The 16,330-nt window shown below is 42.6% G+C and overlaps 1 protein-coding gene across 4 annotated transcripts in view; it reads left to right on the top strand.

Moving 5' to 3' along the window:
• Positions 1 to 16,330, top strand: part of ELP4 (elongator acetyltransferase complex subunit 4) — a 263,144-nt gene that overhangs the window by 62,889 nt on the left and 183,925 nt on the right. For all 4 annotated transcript variants that reach the window (XM_054025940.1, XM_054025942.1, XM_054025939.1 and 1 more), the window contains one exon: positions 6,257 to 6,391. In XM_054025940.1, the coding sequence (XP_053881915.1) occupies positions 6,257 to 6,391 (135 nt within the window). The remainder of the gene's footprint in view (positions 1 to 6,256; positions 6,392 to 16,330) is intronic.

Here is a 16,330-nt window from a genome sequence, read left to right as displayed (position 1 = left end):
TGTTGCTGGTTTGGAGCAGACTGTAAATAGAAGATGGTGGGAGCTGACACTGAAAATAAAAAGCACTGGTGATTGCACTCAGAAGGGGTTTCTGGCTGATTTGTTGCGAGGGCAAGCGAAGGCCTTGTTACAATGCACTACATAGTTTAGTTGATCCAGGTTATGTTGGCATATAGCTGCCAACTTTTGTATATTGCTTGCGCATGTGGACACTTGGGGGGTGCTTGCGTCAGAGCTGCATGTGCTCATCAAGACTGGCTGTCAATGTAAAATGCAGTATACCATGGGTAGGGATCCCAGTGTGCCCTGCATCATCATCTGGCTCAATGCCTTGTGGGATATTTTCGTAGTATTTTTGTGAGATATTAGTGATTTGTCAAGGGATTTCTGGGAGCTGGAGGGTTAAGTTCCTATCATACCACTTTCTCCATCCCATAATGCTTTCCACATTACAGAATTTTTTCACTTTTAAAAAAAAAAAAAAAAAAAAAAAAAACCTCACAGTCCCATGTGCTGCTTTTAGATCTCCACCATCTCTCTGGTAGAAGCACAGACCCTGCAAAGCTCAGCATAGTTCTCATGAGCATTGCTAATGCAGGAAGCATGATTTTCATATGTTTGCAGTACATGAACAAGTACTACTGCACCTGGAATTGAGGTGAGGAAGATGCGGAGATGTTCAAGCACAATAAGCAAATGCTGATGGTTTTCATGGAGGAGCTCCACACTATGGATCGCTGCTTCTGGGCCTGAGAAACAGGCACTGATTGGTGGGATTGCATCATAATGCGAATTTGGGATGACAATCAGTGGCTGCAGAACTTTCAGATGTGAAAGGCCACGTTCCTGGATCTGTGTGTGAAGCTTGCCCCAGACCTCCGGCACAGGCACAGCAAAATGAGGGCTGCATTGACGGAGAAGCAAGTGGCTATCAGGCACTGAAAGTTTGCAACACTGGATTACTCTTGGTCAGTGGGCAATCATTTTGGAGTTAGAAAATCTACAATGGAGGCCATTATATTCTAAGTGTGTAAGATCATTAAGTATCTCCTGCTGCACAGGACTGTGACTCTGGGTAATATACAGAAAATCGTGGATGGTTTTGCAGCAATGGGGTTCCCAAATTATGTTGGGGCAATTGATGGCACATAATTCCCTATTCTGGCATCAGCCCACCTTGCCACTGAGTACATCAACAGAAAGAAATAGTTTCTTATGGCTATGCAAGCTCTAGTGGAGAATCAAGGGCTAATATCAACATGGGCTGGTCAGGCAAGGTGTATGACGTTTACATCTTTGAGAACACAGTACTTTTTTAAAAAGCTGCAAGCAAGAAATTCTTCTCTGACTATTGGATTACCATTGGCAATGTTGACATGCCAATAGTGATTCTGGCTCATGAAGCTGTACACTGGCCACCTGAACAGTACCAAAGAAAGAGTCAACTACTGGCTCAGCAGATGCAGAATGACTTTGAATGTGCTTTTGGTAGACTGAATGGATGCTGGTGCTGTTTATTCACTGGACTGGATCTCAATAATGCAAACGTCTCCTTGGTTGTAGCTGTATGTTGTGTGCTGCATAATACCTGTGAGGCAAAGGGGGAAAAGCTACCACGAAGGTGGAGGGGCAAGGTAGACAGGCTGTCTGCTGAATTCGCACAACCAGAAATAAGGGCTAGTAAAAGAGCGAACAATGGACCTATATGGCTAAAAGAAGTCTTAAAAAGACCATTTTAACAGTCAGTCATGGTCTAAGTCCCTCTAAGTTGCACACTGCCTATTAAGTCCCATGCAGGAGCTCACAGCTGTGGCAGGGAGAGGTGCCCCTTTTCGCAGGCGCCAGCATGGACCTGCCCCAGACTTGCCATGGCTGAGGGAAAGGAGCCCCTCCATCAGCCCATCCCAAGCCCGCCGGAGCTGCCGGAGAGTGGAGCCCCTCCCTTGACCTAGCCCAGCTCCTCTGGAGCTTCTGGGGAGAGGAGCTTCTCCCTTGGCTCAGCCCAGCTCTGCCGGAGCTGCTGCAGCTGGGGAGAAGCACCTCTTCCGCCAGCCCTGAGCTGCTGCAGCGAGAGAGGGTTGGAGGGAGTCCTCTCTCTCCCCACCACAGCCCCGGGGTAGCCGGCACCCCAAACCGCTCCGTCCCCACCCCAGAGCCCACCCTCCCCACACCCTAAACCTCTGCCCCAGCCCTGAGTCCTCTCCTACACCCCAAACCCCTCATCCCGGCCCCCACCCCAGAACCCGCACCCCAACCCTCTGCCACAGCCCTGAACCCGCTCCTGCACCCTGAACTCCTCATCCCCAGCCCCACCCTGAGCCCACACTCCCAGCCAGAGCCCTCATCCCCCCCCCCACTCTGACCCCTTCGGCCCCGCCCCCACCACATGAATTTTGTTATGTGCACCAATATGAAGGTGGTGTGTCACACATCACCTCCATATTGGTGCACATAACAAAATTCAATCCGCACATAGACGTAAAAAATTAGAGGGGACGCTGGTCATGATAGCGTAGTCTGATCATTTTATGAAATAGTGTCTCTCTTGTGTGCTTAAATATAGGTGGATCTTTGCTACCTGCTTTTGAATTCTGTAATGCTTGGTGTAGACCAGGGGTAGGCAACCTATGGCATGCATGCCAAAGGTGGCATGCGAGCTGATTTTCAGTGGCACTCTCACTGCCTGGGTCCTGGCCACCGGTCCGAGGGGCTCTGCATTTTAATTTAATTTTAAATGAAGCTTCTTAAACATTTTAAAAACCTTATTTACTTTACATACAACAATAGTTTAGTTATATATTATAGACTTATAGAAAGAGACCTTCTAAAAACGTTCAAAGTATTACTTGCACGCAAAACCTTAAATTAGAGTGAATAAATGAAGATTCAGCACACCACTTCTGAAACGTTGCCGACCCCTGGTGTAGACTAATAAATATATACTGAGTTTCCAAAATAAAACTTTATTATGTTCAAAGAAACAGGCAACAAAATTTAAGTGCAAACAAGTACGAAATGAAAAGAGTGTTACCAGCACTGCAACAGAGTGAACTATATTTTAAACCCAAGGAAAAACAGCAGTAAACAGTGATCATTTATGTTCATGTATGTAAAACCTACTACAGTCTAGTAGGTATGGCTACACATGCACTGACTTGTTGTTTTCACAGGTTAGTGTATTCATAGCTTTAGTTCTCCTTGTGGTTCCCTGGCATGGAGTGGTAGGGTAAGGATGAAAATGTACATCATGCTATCATCTAGTATGTTGGAGGATGTAGGGAGCACTGAGCATGGAGATCTCCAATAACTGGAAACACTGCTGAGTCCAGGGTCTTTGGGTATGTAGGTCAACAATGTTTTGCAATATCTGAGTTTGTTGCCTGAGCAAACCCATAATGTCCTGGTGTATTTCCCAAAGTGCCTTGGTCCTTTCCTGAAGCAACCTCTCTCTCTCTCTCTCTCTCTCTCTCTCTCTCCATTTTTGGTCTTTCTCCAGGGCCACAGTCATATGGTCCCTCTGAGCCTTTGGTTCCTGGTCTAAGACTATAGAGGATTGGAATATTTTGGAGAAAATATCTTCCCCAGTCCTCTTTCTCATCCTGATCAGGGTCAGATGTTAAGCAGGCATGGAAGGGGCATCTCTCAAGGACATCATGCCAGAGGCTGCTGATTAAAACAGACAGATCCATCATTAGATGTAGTCACAGTGGACAGGGAAAGATGAGTCTCAAGACTCCTATCTTTTAATAAGAAATGCTAATTGTCACTTTAGTTCTGGAGCACCTAGCTGCAGCGTCACTCGGCAGCTCAAACCATAGTGAATACAGTCTGCCCTAGCCTAACGGGGAGGAGGGGAGAGGGGGTGTTCTGTTGCTCAGAAGTTTTCAATGATAGGCACCATTCATCAGGTATGGGTATATGGACAGTGCAGTGAATATTGGCAATATTTTCACACACAGCAATGATTTTGGATGAACACTTACTCCAGGCAGTGCCAAAGGCACAGAGAACAGAGCTACTACTGACATTCCAAAGCCACTTGGGCCTGTATGCTGCTAGCCTGATTACTGCAATTGTGACAGCCAAACTCCTTGCAGAGCGGCATGGGAAAGTCTTCTACTGCAGGAAAAGAAATAAGGCTACAATTCTTCAAGAAAGAATTGCAGAGTATCTCCATGAAAGTTTATCGAGATCTCTCAAGAGGATAAAAGGGACATCCCTACTGAGCTAAACAAAGTACTCTGCATGGCTCCCCTGCCTACCCCAACAACCCAAAGAGTTGAAAAATGGACACAGAGTCTATTTCTCTTTGTTCTACCACAAATCAGCATCCTGTACTCGGACAGATGTGGACTGTGTAATCAGACTGCCTTACTTTTTTGAATTTATTCCCATATATAATAGTAAAACAATCAGAAGTCAATTACTTTCTATAAACTTGCAGATGGGGTGGACTCCATTTTTAAATGGGGAAGAATGTTGGGGGAGGGAGGGAAAGAGGGAGAAGGGGTAACAGGCAACAAAAAGTAAAAAAAATTATTAGAAAAATGCATGTACATACTTATCTGAGCTCCCTTCCCCTTCATCCTCAGGTTCATCTGAGCTCACCTGGTGGTACAGACGTGAGTCCACTGGAGTTTCCAACAGTTTGTGGCATGGTTTAAGTCCCCTGCCACGTCTCTTCCTCTCCTCCCCCTCCCCCTTTACTCTTCACAGCAGGAGTTTCTGCCTTGGGCTCCTGAGAAGTGTCCACAGTCATCTGCAGGGTGCTGCTGGGGTCATTGACAAGTATGGCATGAGTTCATTATAACAGTGGCAGGTCTGTGGGGCAGCACCAGATTTCTTGTTGCCCATCCTCACCTTCTGGTAAAAGTTTCTTCACTTTCACTCATCCCTATTGTGACACTATTTCTGTATCCTCTGTACCATCTGCACATTGATGTGAATATTTCTATTGCCATTCCACAGATGTGCTTGCACATCCTCTTCTCCCCACAGGCCAAGGAGATCCAAAGACTTCTTGTCTGTCCCACTTTATCTGCTAGGTCCCTGTGTGGATGGTCAGATACATACACCAGAAGTGAACTGGTAGGAATGTTTGCCAAGGTGGACAACTAGGAAAAGGTATTTCAAAAACATGCAGATAAGTTTTGGGTCACAGGCAAGATGGACTTCTGGTCTATGGCCCCATGGCCAGTGAAGTTCAAAATTGTGACCAAAGCAACACTGTCGCTGGAACACGGGCACAGTGGGATAGTGGCTGGAGGACTGTTAGGGTTGACATATGTAATGCAGTGTCTACACTCCCACTGCATCAACCTGAGTGGGTTGACCAAGGCTCTGCATTGCTCAGGGAGGTAGCGTTATTGCATCACTGTAATGCATGCATCAGCAGAAGACAATTTTTGGTGTAGATGTGCATAACTAGGCTTTCTCAGGTCAACTTATGTCAACCAACTTTGTAGTGTAGACGAGGCCAAAGTGTCTCAGAAGGGTAAAGGGCCATGCGCTAGCTACCTGCATCACAAGAGAGCAAACAGGCTCCACAGAGCTGCTACATCCCAACTTGCACAGGTGTGGGTGTCAAGGGGAATAAAAGCCTTAGTTGCCCCACAACCATCTCTCATGCCCTCGCAGGCCATAACTGTGCCTGTGTATTGGAAATGTATGCGGTGCTGGGTATCAGTCTGGTGCAGTTTACTCCCTCATCAGAGCAGCAAGGTAACATCACACACTTCTTTACTTTAGATCATGGCAAACTAAGATTGAGCCCTCATTGACAGAATTGCTCGATCAGTAACACCCAGTTTTTGAAACAACAACAGCTACATTAGCAACTTTTATAAATTCAAAGTTTTAAAATATTTGTATCTTCTTTTTGTTCCTTGAATTGACTTTCATGCTTGTTTCATTAATAGTCTGTAGTTAACAGTGTGGTCCTCCCCTCATGGTTAGTGGGAAAGGAAGATGCAGACCATGTGTTATGGCTTCTATTCTGAGTCCTTACAATATATAATGTTGTGCAGTACTTTTTTGGTTGTAATGATTAGAAAACATTTTTCAACTTCCAGTGTGCTTTGTAGCATGCAGTATGTACTATCTGTCTTATTTTAATCAAATGTTGGTATCAATTTACAACTGTTCATTTTTATCAGATAATCCTACTAGCTTGCAGTGTTTCTTTAGGTGGGGATGAAAAGTCTTGACCACCTTTTCTACTCTAACTACCTGATACTGTTTCATTTTCTCAATTTAGGAGCTTCCAGCACCTTTGTTTGATGATGTCCACAAAAACCAAGTGGATGAGAAAGAAACAGCTATTAAGTCTAAACAGGAATCTCAGGAATCCATGAAAATAGCCTGGCGTTACCAAAATTTACCAAAAATGGAGGTAAATAGGTTTAGTATTATATTGATGTTATCCTATACTTTGATATTAAGGGTAAAATTCACTTGTTCTATAAATATAATCTCTGAGTAGAACCCAGACCATGGAAGTGTTTTCAAACTGTGCTAAAAGGTTGCCTCAGGAGAGCAAACTATCAGTCACCAATACATATCTTGATTAGCAAAGATACAGAGAGATGAGAAATGCAGTTTACTATGTTGCAGGACATCCAGATTTACTTAACTTCTGAAAAGAAAACCAGAAAATTAAAATATTAAAGCACCAAAGGCTGGTGAATGTAACACTGTTTCAGACAACTTTTTAAACCTAAAGATACCTTTAGTATTTTTATTGAACATTTTTCTAAATGTATCTATTCATAGTGGTATGTGTAGGTTGAATGAACAGTACTTATTAGATCCCTCTAGTGAAAATACTTTATTGATGCGAACTGTTGACTTGCTTATCCATGTGCGTAATAAGTAAAGTAAGCACTTGAGATTATATCAGCTTCACTGTCACTAGAAACTAATTGCTGTGAAGGTGGCATGCAAGACACATGCCCAGTGGTCACTTCTTCAAAGTTTACAGCTGTTAGTATTTTATAAATTATGTTTTTCCTTAGTCTAGTTACTTTCTTGTTTAATCTAATTGTGCAGTCAAACCCTACAAAAATTATAGCATTTTGGACTACGCAACAACAAACTTCTCCTTTTTTTGGGGGGGGTGCTGTTTGGTTTAAGTATGTTATATACTGTGATTTAGATGTAATCATAACTGCCTAGTAAGTTAGCCATATTCTAAAAAAATATAATTGGAATGTGACAAAATGATCTTACAATGCTTGGCATGTTTGGTTTTCTCTGAAATTGTACAGACGTGGCTATATATTTTGTGTCAGAGAAGACTTATATGTGGTGACATGCCAAATCAAATAGCCTCCAGCATGATCATATAATCTCATCAATTTTATTCATGTAGAGCTTGCTGTACCACTCTGAACCATTACAAAATATAGTTTGTGTTTTATCCAGTAATGTAAACTAAATTCATAATACAATGATGTACAAACAATTGATTGTCACTATTTCAGTACAAAATGTCCTGGGTCTAACAGAACAAAAAGTTGCATATAATAACCCAAAACAGGCTTACTCTAGTCCTCTAATATATTATTTAATAGAACACCATGCACTTGTCCTTGGTTATCACAGATGGGATTTGCATGTTGAAAGTTGTAAACTAATAATTGTCTGATCTAGAACAGCTGTACAATCTTATAAGGTATGATTCCGTCATTACTATCAAAATTTTCTTACAATTTTTGAATTTTTTCACAATTATGTACTAGAACAGCGGTCTCCAAACTTTTTATGTTGCGTCCCCCCCCTTACCTGTATGTAATCTGTGTGTGCCCCTCCCCCAGGAGCCGGGGCTGGGAGTGGGACTGCGGTTGGGAGCTGGGGGCTGAGGCCAGGGCCGGAGCTGGGGCCAGAGAACAGAGCCAGGGGACGTGGCTTGGAGTGGGGCTGGAGCTAGGCCTGGGACTGGAGTTGCGGCCGGGAGCAGAGCTGTCATCGGAGCCAGGGGCTGAGGCTGGGGGCAGGTTTGGGGTGCGGGGAGGGCTGGGACTGGAGTGGAGCTGGGGGCAGAGCAGGGCTAAGCGGCACTCCCTCTACCTGTAGAGGCTGGCCTGGGCCTCTACATGACCCCCAAACTTTCCTCCTCATCCCCCTTGGGGAGTGTGCCCCACATTTGGGGGCCACTGTATTAGAATGCTTGTTTGTTTTTAAGTAAATGCTAAATTGCCAAAAACGAATATGAAATATAAGACTTGAAAATAAAGCTATAGTTGTTAAAATAATGGTCAAATGGAAATTTCTTTTGAAAATATATCAGTTAGATGAAAGTAATCTCAGTGATCAGAAATATTTGATGGCTGGTTGAATGATGCAATATACACTTATTGGCTGTTTGGAAGTAATAACTCGCGCAGCACCTCTGTCCCTCTGATAGTTTTAATATACCTAGTAATAGTTGTTAAGTATTTCAGTTTCCATTAATTCATGTGTGTTGACTGATTAGAAATTTCTGTCAAAAGGAAACCAATAAAACTTTTTTTTTAAAAAGCTATTTTCCAACCAGCTTTAGTGCTTATATTTTAAAATTATATTTACAAACAGTTGCATGGTATAAGAAGGTTATAAAAAGTAAACTGTTTTTTTTAAAATGTTTTAAAGGGCTCTAAATGTCAGCTGAAAACGTATCTAGTCAATATCTCTTTTTATGCGAGGCGTAAAAGTTGTCTTGTTAGTGGTTCTGTTAACTAATTTAATTTTTAGTTGTAAGTAACCAAAGAGATTTCTGTTGTGGAGATGGCTCAGTTATTCCCTTTCCCTTCCTAAAATCAGGTTTAATAAGCTGTTAGCCAGCTCATAAATATTTCATATTATGTATCCTGTTTAAATTAGTAGTCGTGTCTTGAACAGTGTATTTTATATGTGTAAATATGAATATATTCTTTATATCCTAGATAAACTATAGATTTATAGGTAATCAGTCAAAAGGAATTGGATACTGTGTGTATGTGCTGCATACAATTACCAATTTAAAAGGTTCTTTTCTCTGTATCCAGGGATACACTCATTTAAACTCTTGGTAAAAACATCAGGTATAGCAATGAAAAGGTATAGTGGTTTTTTTCCCCTTTTTTGTTTGAATGAACTGCTTGTGTTCTTGGGGCAATATATAAACTGTCACCGCATGAAATCAATTTTCTGCCTTGATTCTCCCAAATCTGAGATTTCTAGCACATTAGTATTGCAATTAGAATCATTAACAGCAGACGGTAGCATAAAAGCACATTCTGCTCACTGACAATTTAGTGTCTTTTTCTCCTTGTGCAGACGAGTTCGTAGGAATCCAATAAAGAACTGGCTTGAACCTACAATCCAGAAATAAATTTATCTCTCAAACTTAAGAAGAATGAAAAGTCTCAGTCTCTCTCTCTCCCCTCTTCATGGCCAGTCTGCTAACACAGATTATTCATGCTTACTTGATTCAGGTGGGTTTTTTGCAAGCTTCCCCACTAGGCCTGGGAATGTGGTACATTGAAGCCTATTCAAGGCTTCTGACATAGACTGAGCTTTTATTGCGTGGTGTTTTATTATAGCCAAATCCTAGTCTCCACCCAGTTTGTAGGCACTGTGCTCATTCTTTTGAATTAAGAAAGGTTATCACCTACCTTAATCCATGCAGCAGTGTGGATTAAGGACACCAATGTGCCCCAGGATTCTCAAAGAGGATCCTGGAAACTTCTTGTTTCTTCTTTTTTGCTGTCTTTACTAAACTCTATTGGGCCTCAGTGAGGATTTGCATCTGAAATGGGCAACCTGGAGCTTTTCTCAATGAAGACATCAGATCAAAGTTCAGTTAGTCAAGGCCTTTCTAAAACATTAAGGGGGCTTGGACGTACACAATAAAAGATGAGCCCTGGCAGAGATTGCAGTAAAAACATTGTGTTCTGTAATCCGGATAAAGGATAGATTATAGGCCAAAGAACAGCCCCTTTTTAAATTGCTTTCAGAACCCTCATACTAAATAACTTTACACTTTGTATTTAAATATATATTTTACCGTAATAGTTTGAGTTTTATTTTGTAATTTAGAATGTAATTTCTAGTAAGTAAAATTAAAGCCGTAATTTTAGAGAGCTCACAGGTTTCTTATAAATATATTAAATGTTTTAGATCTTTTATAGAATAAGAAAACGGTCTATTAGTGAAGACCAAGGACGTCTTAAGACTTTTTTTTTAAAAAGACTAAAAGTTTTTTTTTTCTGTGTTTATAATTTTAACATTTTGTATTCTCTGACAGCTAACCCAGCCTAATATGCATTTTATTTTTCAGGCATTAACTTGGTAATTCCCAAATATAAAATGTAAATAAATTCAAATAATATAGTTTTAATTAAATCTGTGATTTTTAAGGTGTTTTTAAATTTGAAACATGAAATAAAAACTAGGAAAATGCCTAAAAATGTTTCCTTCAAAAAAGTAAAAATGATACCTTGATACTAACCAGGTCTGTTCTGTGTGTGTATTCAAAGTCTCATATGTTTATTTTAATGACAAAACCATGTCTTATTATTTTTACTCCTTTTAGAGCTGTCGAATCCATATAATGATTAGAATGGAAGCTAAATTCTTTTCCGGTTCATATTTAACAAATGTGTAAATGTTGTAAATTCCAGTTTCAGTACTACATTTTGCTCTTTGTTCCACTTATGCTATCCAGTTGTTTTCAGTGAGGGAGGCACAATTGTAATTTAGGGCAGAATTTGTCCCAGAGAATCCTCATTACTGATGACAATGCACAAGTCAGAAAGAACCCAGCTCAATTTTCAGATGCTTGGTTGGGTTTGCAGTATTGGAACTTTTTAAAATAACTAAACAAAAACTCATCTTTTTTGTGTAAAATGAGGGAAAGTGTTATAGAAGCTATTGAGAAACCCTAAACATAATATCTACTCATGCTATTTTTAGTCACTTCTCAGGGTGCAACCACACTGTACATGCAAAGCAAAATGCATTTTCATTTCATCTATTGCTTCTGGTTTTTGCGCAGATGAACTTTTTAATCTGCTGCACAGTGTCATGACTTTCAAAGTTAAATCTGTGTTGCTTTACATGGACTATGGAGCATGCATATTTAAAAACTGCTTAGTGCCAGCCCTTGGCCTAAGTCACTGAGTTTTATACTTAGGCTATGTATACCCACTAGTATAAACTCATTTACCTGACTCTGTACATCCTTGTGCATGCTCCCCATACCTACACCAAGTGTTCACATTTACCTGTGTACACACTATAGTTTTTGTTACGTGACGTTAATGCTACCATTTCAAGGTCAGTATCCCAGGGTCCTGTGCATCACAGGGACACACTCTAGGAACCACTTTGCTGAGGTGGTGTTTTTTCTGTCCCTTGACTTCACACATTTACAAATGGCAATTCCTGCTCACCTCTCCCTCCTTCCAAATTGGGTGGAAGATATGGGGCAGCTGGATGATGATCTGGTTCTACTCCTGCTCCTTGTTGCAGGACAAATGTTTTGAAGTGGAGTAGGTGATCAGCAAGATGCAGGATGGAATCTGGGGAGAACTTTCGGAGACACTGAAGTTGACTGACCGTGAAGGTGAATGACAATCCATTCTGGTCCTATGGAATAGATAATGAATGCCAGTATTGCCACAGTATACCCGTGGGTGAACCATCACTTCTGATGCAGGAGAACTAGCATGATGCAGTGGAATCATATAGTTTTGGAAATTTTGGGTGAGCAGCAGCAGCTTTAGAACTTCCAAATGAGGAAACCGACCTCCATAGAGCTGTGTGTTGAACTTGCAGTATACTTCCAGTGCCAGAATTTCTTATTTAGGGAAGCCATACCAGTGCAGAAGTGGATGGCAATTGCACTGTGGAAGCTAGCAACACCAGGTGGCTATTGGTCAGTTGCAAATCACTGTCCACTGCCAGGGTTGTGGTTGTGTAGGTTTGCAAAGCAATTAACAATGTGATCTATCTACAGGTGGTGTTTATAAGAAAAGTTCCCGAAATAATATTTGGATTTGAAAGGCTGGGGTTTCTGAACTGTGCAGGGGCCATCAATGGCACCTACATCCCAATATTTTGCCCTCCAAAAGGGGTGAGCGAGTATGTGAACCAAAGATGTTACTAGTCACTCGTTCTACAAGGCTTACTTGACCACAGAGTCATAGAATCATAGACGATTAGGGTTTGAAGAGACCTCAGGTGGTTATCTAGTCCAACCCCCTGCTCAAAGCAGGACCAATCCCCAACTAAATCATCCCAGCCAGGGCTTTGTCAAGCTGGACCTTAAAAACCTCTAAGGAAGGAGATTCCACCACCTCCCTAGGTAACCCATTCCAGTACTTCACTACCCTCCTAGTGAAAAAGTTTTTCCTACTCATGAATACCAACATTGGAAACACTGGAAAAGCTGATGAAACCAGGGTGCTGAAGAGATTGGGGTAGTTCTTGAGAGGTGGGGGGAGAAGGGACTTTATTTCTCAGAAACTATATGGTTTTTCATCGTAAGTTTGTGCCACCAGTTATTTTGCAGGACCTCGCTCCTAACTTGGCTCATGAAACCATATCTTGACATCAGTGACCTTGGAAAAAAGGAATACAGTTACAAACTCTGTAGCTACAGAATCGTCATGGAGTGTGCATTTGTTAAGCTGAAAGCTCATTGGAGCTACCTATGCACCCATCTGGATGCCAGTGCGGACAACATTGTTCACATAATTATCACCTGCTGTGCACTCCATATTGTTTATGATAAAGGGGAATGCTTCCATTCATAGAATCATAGAATATCAGGGTTGGAAGGGACCCCAGGAGGTCATCTAGTCCAACCCCCTGCTCAAAGCAGGACCAATCCCCAACTAAATCATCCCAGCCAGGGCTTTGTCAAACCTGACCTTAAAAACCTCTAAGGAAGGAGATTCCACCACCTCCCTAGGTAACCCATTCCAGTTCTTCACCACCCTCCTAGTGGAAAAGTTTTTCCTAATATCCAACCTAAACCTCCCCCACTGCAACTTGAGACTATTATTCCTTCTTCTGTCATCTGGTACCACTAAGAACAGTCTAGATCCATCCTCTTTGGAACCCCCTTTCAGGTAGTTGAAAGCAGCTATCAAATCCCCCCTCATTCTTCTCTTCTGCAGACTAAATAATCCCAGTTCCCTCAGCCTCTCTTCATAAATCATGTGCTCCAGCCCCCTAATCATTTTTGTTGCCATCTGCTGGACTCTATCCAATTTTTCCACATCCTTCTTGTAGTGTGGGGCCCAAAACTGGACACAGTACTCCAGATGAGCCCTCACCAATGCCGAATAGAGGGGAATGATCATGTCCTTCGATCTGCTGGCAATGCTCCTACTTATACAGCCCAAAATGCCGTTAGCCTTCTTGGCAACAAGGGCACGCTGTTGACCCATATCCAGCTTCTTGTCCACTGTAACCCCTAGGTCCTTTTCTGCAGAACTGCTGCCTAGCCACTCGGTCCCTAGTCTGTAGCATGGGATTCTTCCGTCCTAAATGCAGAACTCTGTTGAACCTCATCAGATTTATTTTGGCCCAATCCTCTAATTTGTCTAGGTCCCTCTATATTCTGTCCCTACCCTCCAGTGTACCTGCCACTCCTCCCAGTTTAGTGTCATCTGCAAACTTGTTGAGGGTGCAATCCATGCCATTCTCCAGATCATTAATGAAGATATTGAACAAAAACGGCCCCAGGACCAACCCTTGGGGCACTCTGTTTGATACTGGCTGCCAATTAGACATGGAGCCGTTGATCACTATCCACTGAGCCCGATGATCTAGCCAGCTTTCTATCCACCTTATAGTCCATTCATCCAGCCCATACTACTTTAACTTGCTGGCAAGAATACTTTGGGAGACCGTATCAAAAGCTTTGCTAAAGTCAAGGAATAACACGACCACTGCTTTCCCCTCATCCACAGAGCCAGTTATCTCATCATAGAAGGCAATTAGGTTAGTCAGGCATGACTTGCCCTTGGTGAATCCATGCTCCCTTTCTGATCACTTTCCTCTCCTCGAAGTGCTTCAAAATTGATTCCTTGAGGACCTGCTCCATGATTTTTCCAGGGACTGAGGTGAGGCTGACTGGCCTATAGTTCTCCAGATCCTCCTCCTTCCCTTTTTTAAAGATGGGCACTACATTAGCCTTTTTCCAGTCATCTGGGACCTCCCCCGATAGCCAAGAGTTTTCAAATATAATGACCAATGGCTCTGCAATCACATCTGCCAACTCCTTTAGCACCCTCAGATGCAGTGCATCCGGCCCCATGGGCTTGTGCTCGTCCATCTTATTTCTAAGTAGTCCTGAACCACTTCTTTCTCCACTGTGGGCTGGTCACCTCCTCCCCATACTGTGCTGCCCAGTGCAGTAGTCTGGGAGCTGACCTTGTTCATGAAGGCAGAGGCAAAAAAAAGCATTGAGTACATTAACTTTTTCCACATCCTCTGTCACTAGGTTGCATCTCCCATTCAGTAAGGGGCCCACACTTTCCCTGACCACCTTCTTGTTGCTAACATACCTGTAGAAACCCTTCTTGTTACTCTTAACATCCCTTGCTAGCTGCAACTCCAAGTATGATTTGGCCTTCCTGATTTCACTCCTGCATGCCTGAGCAATATTTTTATACTCCTCCCTGGTCATTTCTCCAATCTTCCACTTCTAGTAAGCTTCTTTTTGGTGTTTAAAATCAGCAAGGATTTCACTGTTAAGCCAAGCTGGTCGCCTGCCATATTTACTATTCTTTCTACACATCGGGATGGTTTGTTCCTGCAACCTCAATAAGGATTCTTTAAAATACATTCTGAGTGGGCACAGAACAAATCTGGTTTACAAACTGTGTACAGGCAGCTAGATCCCACCCACATGCACATTGATCCTGGTTCCCAGTGAGCAAGGGAAATCAGGGATGCCATATGTGCACACATCTTAGAACAGCAGGGAAGCAGAGGGTGATATCTGCCGAGGGATACCATCACACCCTGCACAGCAGCTGGAAAAAAAATATGAGGGAACACTGGCAGATACTTGTGAGGGTTTTGTTCCCCTGTAGCGGATGGTCATGGGTAGTTTGTTCTTGAGATTATTCACCCATTAGAGACAATTATAATAGGACGCCTCTTCTGGGTTAACACCTTTGGGATTGGGTTTGTGCTAACGAGGGTGGTGCCCAAGTTGTACTGCGTTCATTGGGCAATGCTTTTGTCTTAAATGTTCACACTTGTTTACAAACCTGTTATTGGGAGCACTCTCTCTCTCTTAACAATCTTAATGACATTTGATTGAGGGAGTTCACCCTCCCCTCCTCTCCCGTTCATTGTTGTTGGTGCCAACTGCACTTAATGGTTGTTATGGAGCACTAACTCCAAGGTTGAAACAGGTCAAGGTTTGGCGGGATGGGGGAGGGAGAGAGAGACAGGAGGAGGAGGATCTGTTTACTCACTGGGTAGTGGCAGATGCCCGTATTGTTACTTCAGTTGCATTTCATTGTTCTGTATATGAACCAAGCTATAAAGATGTTTTAGCTACCTATTTTCTGTGTTGTGAGTTCTTTTGCTTTTAAAACCCGAATGTTTTCTGTAACCATATAACAATGCACTTTTGTCATCCCTCCCGTATATCTTTGGATATTTCTTAACCTGGCAGGGGTTGAGCGGGATAGACAGAAAAGTGTTTGCAGTATGATAGTACCAGACAGTTACATTATTTCAATTCATGTGCTGTGAATTGTGGAACCCAATGCCGAACCTGAAAACATCTTATGTCTATCAGACACAAGACAAAGAAACTATAACATTTATTAAAAAGTAGTATATGGAATATATAATTGAAATAATAAATAGGAAATGCAAACATAATGGAACTGACTCATGAACAATGGTCAAATGTTAATGTCTGCAAACTTATTTCTTTGCCTCCTTCTGATTGGAGATGGGGGACATCTGTGGAAAAATTGTTCTTGGGGACATCTCCTGCATGGGGTTTGCGGGGTGGGCACTTGGTGGTCTTCAGGGACTCCTACAGGCTTGTTCTCTTTCTGGAAGCTCAAGGGGTTCATCTTGTGTTAGGTGGCAGTGGAGGGTGTGGTCCCAGGAGTCCTGCAGGCTCCTCCCAGTCACTGCAGGGGTGGGAGTTGGTCTTCTGTCTCAGCAGCATCCTGCGCAGCAGTCAGAGGAGGAGCTGGTGGTGCCAGTTCACAGAGAGGTGCAGTGGCCATGGCAGCAGGTACACCCCAAACTCGTTCAGCCACCAGTTCTATGAGCCTATCCATTAGGGCATGCTCCCGTTCCCTAAGGCGTGCCTCCTGCTCCCTGC

This window comes from Malaclemys terrapin, chromosome 4, assembly GCF_027887155.1.
Source record: "Malaclemys terrapin pileata isolate rMalTer1 chromosome 4, rMalTer1.hap1, whole genome shotgun sequence".
NCBI classification, from domain to species: Eukaryota; Metazoa; Chordata; order Testudines; family Emydidae; genus Malaclemys; species Malaclemys terrapin.
Note: the sequence above shows the minus strand (reverse complement) of the source record. Positions and strands in the feature narration are given on the sequence as shown.